Genomic DNA, 19,655 nt, shown 5'->3' with positions numbered 1-19,655 from the left:
TTCTTTCTTCAAAGTTGACATTGATCACATGATAAAATGAAAACTGTGAGAATAAATCCGGTGCTGTGTATTTTAGGATTTAATATTTTCAAAGATTATGTTCTTCCTAGTCTGTTCTTTAAGAAAGCCATCAAATTAAAGGAAATCATTCTTCCTTGTAAGCTGCAGATCACATGTTTTTCACCTTTTCAAAAATTCCAACCTATTTTCCGAGGGAAACTTTCACAAAAATCATGAAGCAAACTTTAGCCTTCCAGAAATGAATTTTGACCTGGTGTCTGATTTGTGTATTTACATGTTGAGATGTAGCTGAGCTAGTTTCCTATTGATTATTTGAATTTGGATTTAAGTTTTTCAAACATACACTTTGGAATCCATTCAGGTGTCCAAATTACAGACAAAATTCTTAGCTGGATTATTTTTATTTCAGAAAATATGTGAATGGAAAAAATTGCAAGACCTTGACTCATATTATAAGGACTGGCATATATGTACTTGGGTCCTGTTGCAGACTGTGGGTCAATTGGAGGTCACTCAGTGCATGAGGCTGCTGGACTTCTTATTTACTCTGTGTCCCAAGAACCTAACTATCCCAGAAGACCTCAAATCTCAGAGCAAAACCAACCTCCCTCCTTGACCAAATTCCTAATACCTTCCTTTCCAAGTAGAATGAAGTTAACTTTTACCTACGGCAATTATATATGCAAGACCACCACCCTTTAAGTGATCTCCAAATGGCCTCAATTAATAAGCAAGTCATAAGAATCCTTCATTTAGGGAGGCACTAATCTATCTCTGTCCTGAATGCTCCTCTCAGCACGTTAATTGTGGCTCAATAGCTTGCCCAACCTCTCAGGCTCTCATGTCCTGGCAACATCCTTGTAAATCTGCACTATTTTCCAGCTTAATGGCATTTTTCTTAAAGCAGAATAAACAAAACTGAACACAATATTCTCAGTGCCCCTCACAAATATTTATACTACTGTAATATAACGTCCCAACCTGCGTACTCATTTCCCTGACTAATGAAGGCCAGCATTCCAAAAGCCTTCTTCACCAATCCAACTGCGATGCCACTTTCAAGAAATTATGTACCTGTACTCCGGAGTAACTCTGGTCTGATCAGTTTAATTCATGCAGAGTAAAAACCGTTGTTAGTGATGAGCCGCTCATCTCTCGATATTTTGACAATAATGAAAATTAATCATGATAATTTTGATCTGGGAATCAGAATTATAATAAGCAACCTTTATTATAAATCTGTCCCAACTTTTTATGTTATTGATGGTCATGGAAAGGTTAGGTTAGATTTGGCTGAGTGCTTAATCCAACAACTTTTACTTGATTGGTTAAAGTCAAAACTATCAACAACGACTATTATCTTGATTACTTTTGGGGCAGAGGGTACATTGAGGCAAGGGCAGAGTAGGCTAAGGTCAGTTTCCATTAACCCTTGCTATTCCTACCAAAAGGTGACAAATGGGCATGTTCTGTTTAAAGCAGTTACCCCAAAACTTGATAATTCTAAACAAAGTTCAAAGAAAGTATACATAACCCATTCTTTTTAAAAACGGACACATTATAGGGCTCTGCATGGCCTAGAAATTCAATACTGCACACAGAGGATCAGGAATTGGTCATACAACATCATGGACACAAGGCTTTTGACTATCACATACCCCAGATGGAGGAGGCAAAGGAGATTGCAGATACTCCTGAGAGCATGTCCAGGTCATGGGGTGAGTGGCCAGCCTAGTGCTTAATCGCACTGGGTCCTGGGGCTATGAGAGGTCATGGACCATTGTTTGCAAGTCCAGATCAGGCAGCATTTCAACACCTGAAGCTCATGAATTGATTCCTGGGGGAAAAAGTGATCTAGGATATCGAAGGATGGAACAGGGTTGGTCAGCTGGGTACTTTATGTCCAGGAGGGTCAAAAACAATACAGATAAGTAACAACATTAAGGAAGACCTGTCTGTGCCAGGTTTACATTCGGGGCTGGGTCCTGTCTGCCCCCATTATATGCACTATTGCAAAAAAAAGCAACATCAATTGAACTCTGGTTGCAATGGCAGGTAATAGAGAAGCATGTGAAATTATTGCTTCAGCCATAATTCCAATAGAGGCTTGCAGGGAGAAATGTCTTCATTCAGGAAAAATTCTGATGCAGAAATATGTCACCCAAACTAATGCAAATGTCATAGAGTTATGGAGTTATAGAGTTATATGGCACAGAATTGGGCACATTGGTCCACTATGTTCATGCCTGAAACTGCACAGTCAAATTTACAAGTGACACAATTCCCCTCAGAAAATATCGCAAATGCTTTCTCCTCTGGAACTGGATCAATTGTCAAACTCATGTAACTAAGATAAAAACCTGTCTGAATGACTGGGATTATGTCTCCATGAACTCTATAAAAGTGAAATCTTATATCTCATTTATTGTTGAACTTTATTTTTTATTTAGGATAATGACATCAGGTCAATGATTAATGATGTGTATTGATCTCACCCATATAAATTTTGCTTCTCTAACAAGTTTTTAATTTTCCTGAAATGCTTTTAGTGTATGAATGGTTGTTGTACCTGCAGAGAAGTAACTCACCATATGCTATCTTTTGATATGTTCAACGTTTTTCCTCTCTCATCGCTGAAGCTATCAATTTTCAAATCTTGCTCTTTGTCATGGGCAGAGTTGAAATTAGTGATGTGCCGAGTGGGAATTCCAAAACATCTCAAAACTGGAGCAGAACAACAATCATTAGGAAGACTTGAATGCAAATGATATTTAAGATCAGTTTAAGCCAGTAAGGTGAGCCCCCCCCCTCCTCCACACCACCCCCCTCCCTCCACCATCTAACTCTGCCCCATCTCAACCCTCCGATTTGCTCTCAGTACATTAGTGATTGGAAGAATGATCGCTGCATATTTAGCTCATGTTGCATTATGAAACACTATTTAGTGGAACATCCACATGACATCATGATTTAGTTTTGTTGTTTATCCCTGGATAACTTCCCATGCTCCACCATATCAGCTGTTTAACACTTAAAACAGAGAAACAATAAATGAACTTGAAATTCACAAGGTCTCTTTTTAGTTAGGATTGAGATTCAGAGGAACACTAAAAAATGGAAGTTACAGAGAAGACACTGAGTCTGAAATGTCCACAAGGGTAGAGTCGTGGACGCAGCCTAGAACTTTAAGCAAACCAGAGTCCCCAACATTGCCTTTATCGACACTTTGAATGTACCGCCCACTTTGCTAATAATTTTGGGATTTCCTGAATCTAGGCCATTTGCCTTGAAACAATGAAAAGGTCTGATTGACATGGCTTAATCTTACAAGATATGCCTTACGGTCTGAGTTACAAATTCTATGGAACCTGTTCCAATTTTTAATCACAGAAGAATATTGACCCATTTATTTCCCTGACAGTTGAATTCAAATTCTGCTTTGTGACCATAATAAAACAAAACATATAAATATATAATACATAACATATAAAAAATTCTACCAGGTTAAAATGACCAGCTTTTCCCTTGGCACATAATTTCTCAAATGTGCACAATAATAACACTGGTCATTGAAATCTACAAGCCATTATACTTGAGGTATTTGCAAATCACTCTCACGTCATGTTTTCCCTGGTTTTTATATCCCCCTCATCATTGTTATGAAATCATGTCATGTTAGTACTTTCATGCTTGTAAAATGACTATAACACTGCAACACATTACGTTAAAGCAATGTAGGGATTTGTCTTCCACCCTGTGGCAGACAAAAAAAATAGAGAACAACTCAGAACTTTTGCTGATTCCATGGTTTCACAGCAATTCTATGATTCAGAGCTAAAGGTAAACAGTTCCAAAAGCTGGAAAACCACAGTTTTAATACATAGCCGCTCAAAACATGACAGGATGAGATGAGCTTTAACCAAAATTGGAGAGCAGCATGAAAGAGCTTTCATATCCGCAATAACCCCAGGCCTTAAAGTTATTTTTAAACAATTTCCCATGGCATGTGGTTCACTTTGCCTTGTTGTTAGTCAAATAATATATATTTTTAAACAGATTCATTTAAATAATGGTTTAAATAAAATTATTACAAAAATCTTTATCAAAACAAAGGATCATTCGAAGTAATTGCAGGCAAGTTTGTAGGTAGAGTATATACCTTCTCACTGGTAAAATATATTTGTGTTCTGGTGCTGCAGATATACAAAACTTTCTTATATCAGGAGCATCAAAGAAACACAACAGTTTTTCGTAACAAACTACTCTTAACTAAACCTGAAGCGTGCAATGTTGCAGTAATTTGCCATGTGACACAGTTTCTTATGGAAGTAGTGATTCCCATCAATTTTAAAGTAATAGAAGGTATAATAGAAATAAGCCACAAATCAATAAACGGGATCAAAGGGAAATCATTAGAGATTCTGAGATGCTGACTGAACTAAACAGCAATGCCAGCATCCAGAGAAGATGTGTGTGAGGTGCTGGATGCACTCACACTGTTGAGAAAGTCCCAAGGGATAAAAAAAACAGTGCTTGGCATACAAATATAACAGTTGTTGTAAGTAACTCAACTAATATGTTTGTGCTGTTCATAATGTTTTGTGTATAAAATTTCTCAATGTAAATATGTTCACCTATTTATACAACGTTGCTTTTAATATTTTTAAATTTTGTTTCTTTTAAAAGGAAAGTAGTGTGATATATGTTTATTGGTTTGTGGTTTGCATATATATATTTAACTGTTAAGTCAAGTCAAGTTAAGTCAATTTTATTTGTATAGCACATTTAAAAACAGCCCACGTTGACCAAAGTGCTGTACATCAGTTCAGGTACTAAGAACGAACATACAATGGCACACAAACATAACAGCACATACATAAACAGTTCACAGCGCCCCCTCAGAGGGCCTCAAATGCTAGGGAGTAGAAATAGGTTTTGAGCCTGGACTTAAAGGAGTCAATGGAGGGGGCAGTTCTGATGGGAAGAGGGATGCTGTTCCACAGTCTAGGAGCTGCAACCTCAAAAGCGCGGTCACCCCTGAGCTTAAGCCTAGACCGCGGGATAGTGAGTAGCCCCAAGTCGGCTGACCTGAGGGACCTGGAGATAGAGAGGTGGGTTAGAAGATTTTTGATATGGGGGGGGGGGGGGGGGGGCAAGCCCGTTTAGGGCTTTGTATGTGAATAGGAGGAGCTTGAAGTTGATTCTGTACTGTACTGGGAACCAGTGGAGAGAGGCCAGAATCGGGGTGATGTGGTCCCTTTTACGGGTACCCGTCAGGAGTCTCGCTGTGGCGTTTTGGACCAATTGCAGGCAGGACAGGGATGATTGACTGATCCCAGTGTATAGGGAGTTGCAGTAGACTAGGCGGGAGGAAATGAATGCGTGGATGATTTTTTCAATGTCGTCAAATTGGAGGAATGGTTTGATTTTAGCTATGGTACGAAGGTGGAAGAAGCTGGCTTTTACCACAGCGTTGACTTGCTTGTCAAACTTTAATGCAGAGTCAAATATCGCGCCAAGGTTTTTGACATGCGGTTTGACTAGGGAGGATAGGCTTCCAAGGCTGCCTGTTATCGTTTTGATGGAGTCGGGGGGGGGGGGGGGGGGGGGGGGGAGGGGCGAATAGGATGACCTCAGACTTACTCTCGTTTAGTTGAAGTAAGTTCTGTGCCATCCAACATTTTATGTCCTCAAAGCAGTGCATAAGGCTGATTAAATTTGACCGGCTGTTGGGTTTCAGGGGGGGATAAATCTGTGTATCATCCGCATCGCAGTGGAAAGTGGAAAGTGGAGAAAAATAAGTGTAATATTTCACAATAGACGTTGGAAGCTCAAATGGAATTATAAAAATGTGTGAAATCATAGCGGAGATAATGAGGTGTGCATGTTTCAGTGACTTGGGATCACACCAGTTTCTTGAATTAAAGCTTTGCAGTTCCATGCTAATTCCAGACATTAAGTCTTATCTCTTTTAGTATTTCGTCATCACACACCATTGCAGAGAGTTACATACCAGTGCAGGCTAATGCGGCAAACACCCAACATTGACCATAGCGGACAGGCTGACAGCCGGATTCATTCCATCGGTGAAGGATAGAGATGCTTCCATTCCACTGCGATGGAGATATTCCATCTGAATATTCACCGTCCCATTTACCCTTTAGTATCCCATTATCATCATTACAATTCACCTGTAAAGAAGTGAGTAAATGTAAATCTTTGCACAGTTATTCAAATAAAAAAACAATGAATTTCAAGAATGTGAAATGAATCTGAAGATTACGCTTTAAGCAAGGTGTGTTTGTGGATTCTAGGTCTGTGAGGTGTTGTATTGATGAATTTAACTATGATCAACTGCAACATAATTAATTGCGTTCGAGGTAAAAATGTATAAAGTCATTGTGAAGATAATGAGATGTGGGTGTCTCAGTGGCTTGGATTCATACGAGTTTCTTGAACTAAAGCTTTGTAGTTCCATGCTAATTTCAGATGTTAATTATTTTCTCTTGTAGTATTTCCCCTGCTTGGTTTACATTGCAGTAACCTTCCTTGGAAAATAACTGTTCTGGTTTACAAAGAAAATAAACAGGTAATGATAGCACTGGTGATGAGGATAATTGCCAATGACATTTGAATCTTAGACTTGCACCTATCCACTTTAGAACCAGAAGTTTGAATGGGAATCCTAAAATTGCTTTGTAAAACTACTGTTAAGTAACTTAAAAGGATGAAAGCAACCCTCAGGGCTGCAGGATTTCTGCCAGAGTTTGTGGGCATCTTCAATTTTCAGGCACAGAGAGAAGATTGGGAACAAGCAACAGTTTTTATTGACATAAGCTTGGTAGAATGCCTCAAAAACCTCAAGTTCAGGTTCTTGCCAACAATCTCTATGGAAATCTTTGAGGAAGGACATCCTTGTAATTAAGGCAGTGTAGCGTAGGTTCACGAGATTGATCCCTGGGATGGCGGGACTGTCATATGAGGAAAGATTGAAAAGACTAGGCTTGCATTCACTGGAGTTTAGAAGGATGAGAGGGGGTCTTATAGAGACATATATCATTATAAAAGGACTGGACAAGCTAGATGCAGGAAAGAATTTCCCAATGTTGGGGCGTCCAAAACCAGGGGCCACAGTCTTAGAACAAAGGGGAGGCCATTTAAAACTGAGGTGAGAAGAAACTTTTTCATCCAGAGTTTTGTGAATTTGTGGAATTTTCTGCCACAGAGGGCAGTGAAGGCCAAATCACTGGATGAATTTAAGAGAGAGTTAGATAAAGCTCTAGGGGATAGTGGAATCATGGATATGGTGAGAAGGCAGGCACAGGTTACTGATTGTGGATGATCAGCCATGATCACAATGAATGGTGGTGCTGGCTCGAAGGGCCAAATGGCCTCCTTGTGCACCTATTTTCTATGTTTCTATGTTTCTAAAACAAATTGCTTGATGAGCAACCTTATCCAGTTTTCATGTCTCTTCCATTTACTTTGAAATTTGATTACCTTTGAAATAATAGACATTATGAGTCTTATCTTTTCATATATCTCCTTAATATAAATTTAATTATAACGGTGAAAGTTTAAATGTCTTACCAGGTTAATACAGCTGGGGCAATGAATTGGTCCATCAAAATGTATATGTAGACATTTGTTAAGGGCTATTGGTTTTATCCCTATGGAGTTTATTAAGTTACTGACAGCAATGGCTGGCTGGTATGACACCAGGCTTGATGCTTACCACAGCAGTTATAATCCTGCTGATGTAAATAGGATCATTTCTTTTGGAGAAATCTTCTTTTGGATTTTGGTCATAGTTTTTGCTGTTGTTCAAGAGTTTCAGGCAAATATCCACAATGCCATGTTCAAACTGAAAGTTAAGAATCAATAATAAAATGCACAGTAAGTGTCTATTTTACATTATGAAGTCTGGTGTATCTTCCAATGCATGATATCATGGTTTGTACTCATGACTGGGTGCCCATGCTCATCCTTGGGATGAATTCCAAAATGGATGACAACATTCTTTCTACTTATTTTCCATCTGCCATGACATTATCCATTTACTTAGCCTGTCCACATTCCCCACGTGGCCCAAACTAACACCAGCAAACTTTGACATATTATACTTGATCCCCACAATCATGATAAATACAGATTATGAACAGTTGAAGCCCCAACACTGATCTCAGCAGACCCGCAGCTCACAGCTTTCCAAATGGTAAATTCTTATTTATTGCTACTTTGATGTTCTGGCCTTTAATCAATTCTCAATCCACAGAGCAATACAAATTATCATGCCCTTTGTTTATTTAATGATTTCTTGTGTGGTACCTTACTGGAAGTCCAAATACACATCAGCCAGTTCCTCTTTATCTTTTGTGTTGATTATAACCATAAAAAACTTCATACAGATTTGTCAATATAAATCTTTTCATAAATTCATGTTGTCTTTCTGCACTCCTATTCTTATGTTCCAACCGCCCTGTTTCACTTCCTTAAAAATAGTTTCCAACATTTTCCCTACTCCTGCTGTTAAGGTGGGTGTCTACAACCACCTAAATTGCTCCTACAACCATGCTAAAATAGTAGAGTCATGTTTAATACCTTACCAGTTTGTGGGAACTCACTTACACTAGACGAGTAGTCTTCCATTATTTTCAGTAAGTTTGCTACTTCTTCCATAAAGACAGGAACAAAATATTGGAAATGTATCTGGTTTTTTTCTTACATAATTATTCCTATCTCACTCTGTAGAAGTTCTATATTGATGATTGCTACCCTTACACTTACACTTGTAACTTACACTTGTTTTTAAGTTTCTTGTATGCCTTCCTTTTCCTCATCAATGCCATGGTTCATGTCTGCTCAACACTGAAATGATCCCATTCCTCAGATTTACAGTTGGTTTTGGCTTAAAGATGTGAATGATATCATATCATATCATATCATATCATATATATACAGCCGGAAACAGGCCTTTTCGGCCCACCAAGTCCATGCCGCCCAGCGATCCCCGTACATTAACACTATCCTACACCCACTAGGGACAATTTTTACATTTACCCAGCCAATTAACCTACATACCTGTACGTCTTTGGAGTGTGGGAGGAAACCGAAGATCTCGGAGAAAACCCACGCAGGTCACGGGGAGAACGTACAAACTCCTTACAGTGCAGCACCCGTAGTCAGGATCGAACCTGAGTCTCCGGCGCTGCATTCGCTGTAAAGCAGCAACTCTACCGCTGCGCTACCGTGCCGCCCTATTCTTAGTGATATCACCTCTTCTTCTTCTAAACCTGTCTTACCCAATGGACAACACTTATTTCAAACAATCTATCTGGTGAATCTACACTGCACAGATCTTCAGACGTGTAGATCTTTAGGTAGGAAGATCAAACTGGCATATAAGTGGTGCAGATGCAGTATCACCTAAACTGTATTTCAGTTAAATCTGAATTGTTCTTATACTTCAACCATTTTGCAGTGAAAGCTCAATTTCTATTTGCATTCTTAATTGCCTGCTGTACTTGGCTGTTAACTTTCTACATTTTCATGAATCAGTACAGCAACATTTCCCTGTACATCACATTTACTAGTGCTTCTTTTCTCTATTTTCTATCAAAATTAACAACCTGATTAATTGCACAATAAATATCAACACACAGCTTCTTTCTTTATCAATTGTCTTTATGCAGTTGCCCATAATTTACACCCTCATCATATCTCATGTTTTCTTGCCAGTTTTTCCTTTCAAACATTAAATCCTTTTCTTCATATTGAACACGTAAATGAAATTTCCTTTTAGCCTTTCCAATAATAAAGCGACTGAGCAAAATACATGGGAAATAAAATCTACAGAAAAGTGAGAATTGATCAGTTGTTAGGTATATGCGTTTATGTACATGTGCATGTTTGTGTGCATGCATGTGTGTGTCGCATGTGTATGAGTTTGTTTATGTATGCATGTATGTAAATATGCATATGCATGTGTGCACCAATATGTATATGTACAAGGGTGTGCATATGTGTACATGCACATGTTTGTGCATGTGGGCATATGCATGCGAGTGCATGTGTATATGTAATTGTGTGGATGTGTTATTTATGTGCATGTGTATGGCTATGTATGTGTGTGTATGTATTTCCATGTGCGTGCACATCTGTGTGTCTGCATCCACTCCTGTTTCTTTGATGCGTACTTCACTCACTCTGGTAAAGTTTTCATTACCTGTCCAAAATTCCAGGCCGAGGACTTAATATCTTTATGTGTACCATAATATGTCAACCCCTGATCATTCAGCACATATTCTCTGCGTTTATCCTCAGCATCCAGGAAAACGGCATCAGCTGAAATTTGAATATAAATCAGGGGGATTAGCCAAAACATATCCTCACACACTTACTTTCATAAACATCTGCAAACTTTGTTCCAACCTTCCTTTGAGTGGATGGGGAGGAGGTGGGTTCATGAACTGTGATAGTTGGCGAGGGAAGGTGTTGAGAAGTGGATAAAGGACTGAGACCTCGTGATGATGAAAGGAACATCAATATATATTTTTAATGCTAGGATAATGTATGAGTTGCAGTTGGTGGTGGAAGGAAGGAAGTCCCTGTCCTTCTGAGTGGTGAAGCTCAGCACTTTGGTAATGCTCACCGACGAACTGCAGAGGTTCAAGTCAATGCCTGGTGGTCTATTTTGTTTTATTCTTATTATATTTTAACACAGTCGGATGAAGACATTTATGATTCTACCTGTGACACATTATGGAAAACTGACTTGGAGAATTTATTTTACGTATTAATGCCAAACAGTTGACAACATTTTATTACCTTGAACAGCTGCCAATATCACAAACGAACCTTCACAACAATGCCTAACAAAGTTAAGCAAGCTTTGGTCAGCTAGGTGCAAGGCAGTCATGGTGACGCAGCGGTAGAGTTGCTACCTTACAGCGAATGCAGTGCCAGAGATCCGGGTTCGATCTGTACGTGGGTGCTGTCTGTACGGAGTTTGTATGTTCTCCCCGTGAGGTGCATGGGTTTTCACGGTTTCCTCCCACACTCCAAAGATGTACAGGTTTGTAGGTAAATTGGCCTGGTAAATGTAAAAATTGTCCCTAGTGGGTGTAGGATGGTGTTAATGTGCGGGGATCACTGGTCGGCGCGGACCCGGTGGGCCGAATGGCCTGTTTCTGCGCTGTATCTCGATTGTTGGGAAGGGACAAAGACAGAAAGGTCCGCTCTCTCAATGATTATGATCCAAATGCTTTAGTGACAATTTTGATAATAATCCCGTCTCTCTCTTGGTGTCAAGGGTACCAAGCAAAATAATCAGAAGCACATTCAGTCCACGTCCAAGTATATACTGTTGTTAACATAAATAGCTTAAACTGAAAACTATAAGCATTCAGAAGATGCCTTGTCTTAGGAACAGTAAAGTGAAGCATAACAGATATAATAAGAAGCCCATTTCTGAGTTTGTATGTATAGATTACGTGGAATTAAATGGGGAAAGATACTATTTCTCCCAGATATGTCATAGCAACATAAAATATTTGAAAGATCCTGTTTCCAATCTTGTCAATATTTCCCATAATAAAGACCATTATTAATATGGGGAATCAATACAGCCTAAATGTAAAGAATTATTGCAGTTATTCAATGCATTTCAAACAAAATTATTACACTTACTATAATTTAACAGAAAAAAAAAAGATTTATTTTCTTTCTTGCACAGGGTGTCGGCATTGCTGGCCAAGGAGCAATTATTACAGATTGCTCTGCCTTTGAGATATATATTTTGATAATTTCACACAATATTGTACCTGAGCACCAGGGGTTGAAGAGCAGGATGAATTCTCCCAGATTAAACATTCTAGATTGGCCCTTTGTTGAGCACACCATATTCAAGGAGAAGTGACCAATCTTGCTGGTGGATGGTGAGCAAATGGACACGGTTAACTGGTTTCTAACGTTGCTTACAAGGGCAGCATTCCATGAATTTTCAGCCAGTGAATTTGAAAGTGGAAATGTGATTTTTTCAAATGCCCCTGAAGCCTCCAAACCTGGGAAAAAAAAGGATTTTTGAATTTCCAAAAATGAATTAGATTGCCACCTCAAATTATGTCATTGAAAGTTCATCAATGAATTTATTACCTTGAACAGCTGCCAATATCACAAGCAAACCGTCACATCAAAATGTGATATTTGATCTTTGATAAATCTAATCCATTAACCAATTAATTACTGTAGGCTTTACATGCATAATTAACTTTACATTTATTTATGTTCGCTACTCGATTAAAATCATCTGTATCTTCATTTCTCATTTTTCTTTGATCTCTTCTCACTTTATATCTTAATCAGTATTCAGTTCCTTAGCTTGAGTCCTAACTCATCAGTGCCACCAAAGACATTGGTGGACTGCCAAGGTGAATAACAATCCCTCTCAATGTGAGAATCATTCATCTTATTAACATCTATTATCTATTTTTATTTATGGGGTGAAAAGAGTTGATTATCCATTAAGTGTTTTCTGTTATGCAGGACTAAACTGCCTCCCAATCTGTCACATGTTGTTATTCCCGAGAGTAGCCACTGTTTATCATCTAATCTCACTTGTAGGGAAAGTGGATCGACCTGTTCACTGTTGTCACTGTTGTCAGTAGCTCTGACTTTTCAATTTTCAATCTAGTACAAAAGCATTATGAAACACTTCAGACTCAATGGACCAGTCGAAGGTCAGCTTTTACTCAGTGGGAGCATTATTGTGTTCAGATCACAGAGAGGCTTCAAGCTCCAGATCAAAGATGTTAGCATACGACTTTACAGGTGTGCACTGCTTCAGATGTGCAATGGGAAAGTGAGGGCTACAGGGTCCTCATTTGTCCCATGCTCTCTGTGGGTTGGAATTCCATGACATGGGGACTCCGGACATGGTGATTGGTATCCACTGACTCCCAATGCACTCAGGAATACTATTTCCGTGAATTTCAATCCCACATGGTGCTGTGAGTCAGGTGTTTCAATCAGGCTTACACTCAGCCAGTGGCGGCTGCATGAGCATTAACTAAAAGGAAATCACCTGAGTAGTTCAGATCATTCCTATCCAGCCAGACACGTGTCCTCTAAGCTAGTAACACAACAGACTCTTCATTTGTAGACATGAAGAATTCACATGGACTCTATGTTTTACCTTCAGAACAAACGCTCTTTATTACAAATTGCCCAATTTGCGAGATAACCGCCCTAACACAGATGCTCCCTGATACAAAGCATACGTCGTTTTTTATGCCACCCATTATATACTTTCCCCCATTATCTCAATCCCACATACATAGTGAGTACATAAGATAAAGGGATTCATGATTAACATGCTGTGCTCTAAAGTGTTGTGTGCTATGAAAGCCGTGGGTAGTTCTGTTTTGCCATATACTGTATGTGCAATGTTAAGTTCCCACCCTGGAGTCTGTGCAATGGGCTTATTTAAGGTCACTTTACTTGCAACTGGTCACTGAGACTGGTATTAATCCAGTTTCAACCAAGTTTTAGTGTGGACCCTCACCCAACATTAAGGATCATTTTAATATCTGCCTTTGCCACTGTCTACTTCAATCGATTGTCAGCCTTGACCCATTGTGTCCCTTTAAACTACTGAAGACCCTCGGCTAGTCTGAGCAATCGTCTCCCTCCAAATCTATGGACCTTGCCCTATGGATCAGGCCCACCTCCCTTGAAGCCCTATTCTCCAGATAACCACTAACGCCACAACTCTCTCCGCACCACCAATCAAACCTATTGAGAACTAATTATACCCACCAAATTAACAAACCTAACACCAAACTAGCAATACCAAATCCTGACTAGTAGTTTTTGGACCCACCAATACATCAATCTGGTCCACCCGCACCCTGACTCCTCTTCCCATCAAACCGGCCTGATCCACCTTTACAATGCACAATCATCTATACCTCTCGCTGCAGCCCATTGAACTCAGCCCCAGATCAAGATTTACATTATGCTCTTTGCATGTTTTGCAACAGTGGAGCAGACAGGAGAAGTCTGTTCACCAGTGCTTGACACTTTGAACCTCCTTCAATAGACAATAGACAATAGACAATAGGTGCAGGAGTAGGCCATTCAGCCCTTCGAGCCAGCACCGCCATTCAATGCGATCATGGCTGATCACTATCAATCAGTACCCCGTTCCTGCCTTCTCCCCATACCCCCTCACTCCGCTATCCTTAAGAGCTCTATCCAGCTCTCTCTTGAAAGCATCCAACGAACTGGCCTCCACTGCCTTCTGAGGCAGAGAATTCCACACCTTCACCAACCTCTGACTGAAAAAGTTCTTCCTCATCTCCGTTCTAAATGGCCTACCCCTTATTCTCAAACTGTGGCCCCTTGTTCTGGACTCCCCCAACATTGGGAACATGTTATCTGCCTCTAATGTGTCCAATCCCCTAATTATCTTATATGTTTCAATAAGATCCCCCCTCATCCTTCTAAATTCCAGTGTATACAAGCCCAATCGCTCCAGCCTTTCAACATACGACAGTCCCGCCATTCCGGGAATTAATCTAGTGAACCTACGCTGTACGCCCTCCATAGCAAGAATATCCTTCCTCAAATTTGGAGACCAAAACTGCACACAGTACTCCAGGTGCGGTCTCACCAGGGCCCGGTACAACTGTAGAAGGACCTCTTTGCTCCTATACTCAACTCCTCTTGTTACGAAGGCCAACATTCCATTGGCTTTCTTCACTGCCTGCTGAACCTGCATGCTTCCTTTCATTGACTGATGCACTAGGACACCCAGATCTCGTTGAACTCCCCCTCCTCCTAACTTGACACCATTCAGATAATAATCTGCCTTTCTATTCTTACTTCCAAAGTGAATAACCTCACACTTATCTACATTAAACTGCATCTGCCATGTATCCGCCCACTCACACAACCTGTCCAGGTCACCCTGCAGCCTTATTGCATCTTCCTCACAATTCACACTACCCCCAACTTAGTATCATCTGCAAATTTGCTAATGGTACTTTTAATCCCTTCGTCTAAGTCACTGCTGAATTAGACAGAGACGGCCCTCAAATAAAACATTTCTTGATTCACTGAGATCTGTCTGGTTAATGTATCTTTAAGACATCAACTTCATGCCAATCCAACAATGATCTTTTAGTGTAGGAATGCAGAACACCTTTTGTAGGGCCGAGGTGTAAGCCGTCTAAAATGATGGGCATCAGAATGGGCACCAGATGCTTGCTGTGCCATAAAGCAGGAGTCTTGTTTCATCCTCCCTTGTTTAGTTTAGCCAGTTTTCCACCACTATCCTTTACACCACCTACTTTATGATGAAGCTGAGGATCCAGTGGCTGAATAGATGACCAAAACTTTCAGCAAACTCCAATACACTTTTGCACCATTTGCTTAACTGTAGTTGACTTGTTTTGCAGGAATCTTTGTAGATTAAAACCATATGTTTAGTTTTAACTGCAAGAACTCCAACAATTTACTGAACGTTTTTTTCTGTGAAATGTGTTGTTTGCACCATTGACTGAGATGTAGGAGTTTAACCTGTTTTTGATCAAAAAGAGAATGGTTATTTTAACACAGCCAACAGACCTGCGCGGGTTTTCTCCGAGATCTTCGGTTTCCTCCCACACTCCAAAGACGTACAGGTATGTAGGTTAATTGGCTGGGTAAATGTAAAAATTGTCCCTAGTGGGTGTAGGATAGTGTTAATGTACAGGGATCGCTGGGCGGCACGGACTTGGTGGGCCGAAAAGGCCTGTTTCCGGCTGTATATATATGATATGATATGATATGATATGATATGATATGATATGATATGATATGATATGATATGATATGATAGGAAGTAAGGTTGTTGATTTTGGGCTTTAGTTATTTTAATACTCTAATATCCAACTGAGTTTACAGAGGTGAAGCAGATTACTTCACCCAATTGATGGGTGCCAGTATTAATTTCTTACCTGAGCCCCCTCACACTAATTTTATTGATACCATCTGCTCTCCTTCCCTTCCTTCTGCACTTATCTCTTTTTCACTTAATGAGATCCATGTCATTCCCCACATTCTCCATGCGGAAGCAGGTTCCCTTCATCTTCCCACCATTCTCTGGGTAAAGAATTTCCTATTGAATTCTCTAATAATAAAGTATATTAATTTGCCAGAAAAAAAGACAGAAAAGTGTTGGATGAGTAAGAAAGGTCAGATGCAGGACTGCTCTTAATTTCTTCCTACAGGGCTACTTCATTTTTTGGTTTCATTTATAATTTTCATTTCACACAAAGAGTGTCTTATTATGCAATATCTGACCGACAGCATTACTACATCCAACTAACTTAGATTAGACAACAGTAAAGTTCTTCTTCATAGAAAAAGGAACCGAAATGGGGGTATGGGGAGAAGGCAGGAACAGGGTACTGATTGAGAATGATCAGCCATGATCTCATTGCATGGCTCGAAGGGCCGAATGGCCTACTCCTGCGCCTATTGTCTATTGAAATGAGGTGGTTACATGCCTTGAGAGTTTCAACAGACCATTTGATCACATGAAGTATTGATCTGCAGAATATTGAACAATTGAAGACGAGTCCTATTAAGGGAATGATGCATGAAAAATATACAGAATTATGCATTTCACTGCAGGATAAGTTTTGATATTAAGGATAACCATTCATGAATGCTCTGAACAAGCTATAAAACATAATATAAAATACTATTTTTCAAAGCTAATATTAGTGCAATAGAATGTACAGAATGCATATAGATTTTCAGAAATGATTCATAAGTGTATGATATTGCTAATTTTGAAATTGTCATAATAAGATATTAAGGCATATGAGTAAACAATTGTCAGATAGATTTTAAGACTACTTAAATGGGAATAGAGAGGTTTTAACCAGGAGCTGCAGTCCCTTACTGCACAACTACCTTCCACAACTCCTTCCTCCAAGTCAATTTTGAATGTTTTGACCTGCAAAATTCCTCCAGCAGTCTATTTTATGACAAAAATCGAAACTATTTTGCTCAATGCTGCCAGTGTGAGCTGTACTCACACATGCTGATCAGGTTGCATTTGTTGACTGGAAAAAAACTATGTTTCAGTTCAATGCTCCTCCATCAGAACCTAACAGAACTTGATGGCGACCCATCAACTTGAACTGCCGACCGTTTCCCTCTCTGATGATGATACTTGACCTGCTGAGTATTTGCAACATTTTCTCTTTTTCTTTCAGTAAAAAGCACAACCTGGTCATCATCGAACCAGGTGATATTTAATGGTCAGAAATTGGCTTGTGTTCCCATCATTGCAATGGAGACTGCATTAGAGGTACTACGTGTTCGAAATTGTTCTGGGATGCCTTCTGCAAAGCTCTACGTAAATACAAGCTCATTCCTTAACTCTGAGCCCATACCCGAACATTACAAATTGCACTTGAGCCTGTTCTTGTTTCCTTTACCTGTTTGCACGATGAAGGAGATGTTGTCATCATTTGGCTGGTATCCCCTGGACATGAAATTCACAGTGATGGTGAAACGACTTCCCCTCCTCAGAACCAGTCGTTCGAAGCCGAATTCGTCCGCATTGTGCGCTGTGTTATTCACTTTGCACTTCAAATCTGTAGCTCCCACTTCCAAAGCTGCGAAAAAAAATGCATTCAAGAAGGGTATGTTACAAAAAAACGGTTCCCAAACCCTGATTGAATTATACTTAATTTCTTGTACACGGGACAAAACGACAGTTAGTTATTGCACCCATCTTATTCGAATGCAAGCACAGCAATTTCTAGCACAGTGTTATAAGAAAATAACTGCAGATGCTGGTACAAATCGATTTATTCACAAAATGCTGGAGTAACTCAGCATTTTGTGAATAAATCTAGCACAGTATTGTTCAATATATGGAATAATTTCGAGAAATTCAACGTTTTAAAATAAAAATACATTTTCACTGGTTAACATAAGTGTTTATTGTATAAATACATCCTTTAAACACGTTAGGACTATTGCTGCTGAAAGTTGATCGTTCCATGAAGTTCACTCACTTTGAGACATGGTTTTCTCCAGGGATGTGTCCTCTAGGCTTGCCCTCCACTCGTACTCTGCAAACTCACGGTCTGGACTGGAAACTTTTATAGTCCAGTCTATGCGCCCCACCACAACTTGTCATGAATCGAAAGTCTAAACCGAGTACTATGACGGACGATGTATGCAAATCAATATTTCCTGAAGTTGTGAAAAGTTCACAACTTTATGAAAGAGCTTAAAGAACTCCCTCTGGTGGTACATAGAGCCCGCTCGCTGGATACGTGACAACTTGAGCGTCTATCTCGGATAGCTGTGAAAACGGGACTCTACAATATATCTGTGTCTCCCTTTCCCCTGACCCTCAATCTGAAGAGGGTTCCTGACCAGAAACATCACCCATTTCTTCTCTCCAGAGAAGCTGCCTGACCCCCTGAGTTACTCCAGCATTTTGCGTCTATCTTCGGTGTAAACCAGCATCTGCAGTTCTTTCTTACACATTCCTCTGCCCTTATACGTCTGCTTTCAAGCCAGCAAAACGTACCAACAGTAATCTTGCAGGAGGTTCTTGTATGGATTTTGCAGGGTAGACATGGGAAGGATGTTTCCTCTGGTCTAGGCAGTGGAGGACCAGGGACCCATTTGCAGAATAAGGATTAAGAGGAGGAAACATTTCTTCACTGGCAGGATGGTGGACTTTTGAAACTCTCTCCTTCTTTAGAGGGCTGTGAAGGATTAGTTGTGTTCATGCAAAACAGATTTTGATAGATTTCGCGACATTAAGAGGATTAAATGATGAGGGATCATCTTGGCAAAGAGCATCGCGGTAGATGATAGATAAATGGTGGAGTACGCAGAATTGACTATTTCTGCTCCTGTTTAGTTTAGTTTAGTTTAGTTTAATTTAGAGATGGAGCGTGGAAACAGGACCTTCTACCCACCAAGTCTGCACCGACCAGCAACTCCCACACACTAGGACTATCCTACATACTAGGATTCATTTACAATTTTACCAAAGCCAATTAACCTACAAACCTGCATATCTTAGGAGTGTGGGAGGAAACTGGAGCATCCGTAGAAAACCCACGCGGTCACGGTGAGAGGATTAAAAACTCCTTACAAACAGCATCCGCAGATTAGGATCAAACTCGGGCGTCTGGCAGTGCAAGGCAGCAAATCTACCGCTGCGCCACTGTGCCGCTCCATGCTCTTATGATATCTAGAAATATTTAAGCAGATGGCTGAAAGTTTGCTTAAAGTGATAGATTTAAGGAGACGCTAAATGGGAAATAGATCAAACAAGCAGGCAGGTTTAGGGAAAGAGTTCTAGAACAGTTTTGGTAGCTCATGGCATGACTGCTGCAAAAGTAAACTCTTGCTCAACGTCAGCAAAACCAAGGAACTAATGGCTGACTTCAGTAAGGAAAAGCCAGGAGACCAGGTGCCAATTTTGATTGGTGGGTGAATTAGGGTTGCCAACTATCTCACTCCCAAATACGGGGCAAGGTGACTTCACCGCTCCGCGCCCCACGTGACCTCACCCAGCCAGCGGCCACGTGCCCACACTCCACCAATGG

General features: G+C 40.1%; 1 protein-coding gene across 1 annotated transcript in view; it reads right to left on the bottom strand.

Moving 5' to 3' along the window:
* Positions 1-18,203, bottom strand: part of LOC144604488 (protein-glutamine gamma-glutamyltransferase 2-like) — a 31,763-nt gene extending 13,560 nt beyond the window's left edge. The window contains exons 1-7 of the mRNA XM_078418965.1: positions 18,099-18,203; positions 17,514-17,693; positions 11,844-12,083; positions 10,247-10,365; positions 7,757-7,885; positions 6,035-6,212; positions 2,610-2,745 (exon numbers count right to left, since the gene is read on the bottom strand). Of these exons, the coding sequence (XP_078275091.1) occupies positions 2,610-2,745; positions 6,035-6,212; positions 7,757-7,885; positions 10,247-10,365; positions 11,844-12,083; positions 17,514-17,693; positions 18,099-18,108 (992 nt within the window). The 5' untranslated portion in view covers positions 18,109-18,203. The remainder of the gene's footprint in view (positions 1-2,609; positions 2,746-6,034; positions 6,213-7,756; positions 7,886-10,246; positions 10,366-11,843; positions 12,084-17,513; positions 17,694-18,098) is intronic.
* Between the last annotated feature and the right edge of the window lie 1,452 nt (positions 18,204-19,655).

The sequence above is a fragment of the Rhinoraja longicauda genome, chromosome 22, assembly GCF_053455715.1.
Source record: "Rhinoraja longicauda isolate Sanriku21f chromosome 22, sRhiLon1.1, whole genome shotgun sequence".
NCBI lineage: Eukaryota > Metazoa > Chordata > Chondrichthyes > Rajiformes > Arhynchobatidae > Rhinoraja > Rhinoraja longicauda.
The sequence above is the reverse complement of the archived record's forward strand: the minus strand, read 5'-3'. Positions and strand labels throughout refer to the sequence as shown.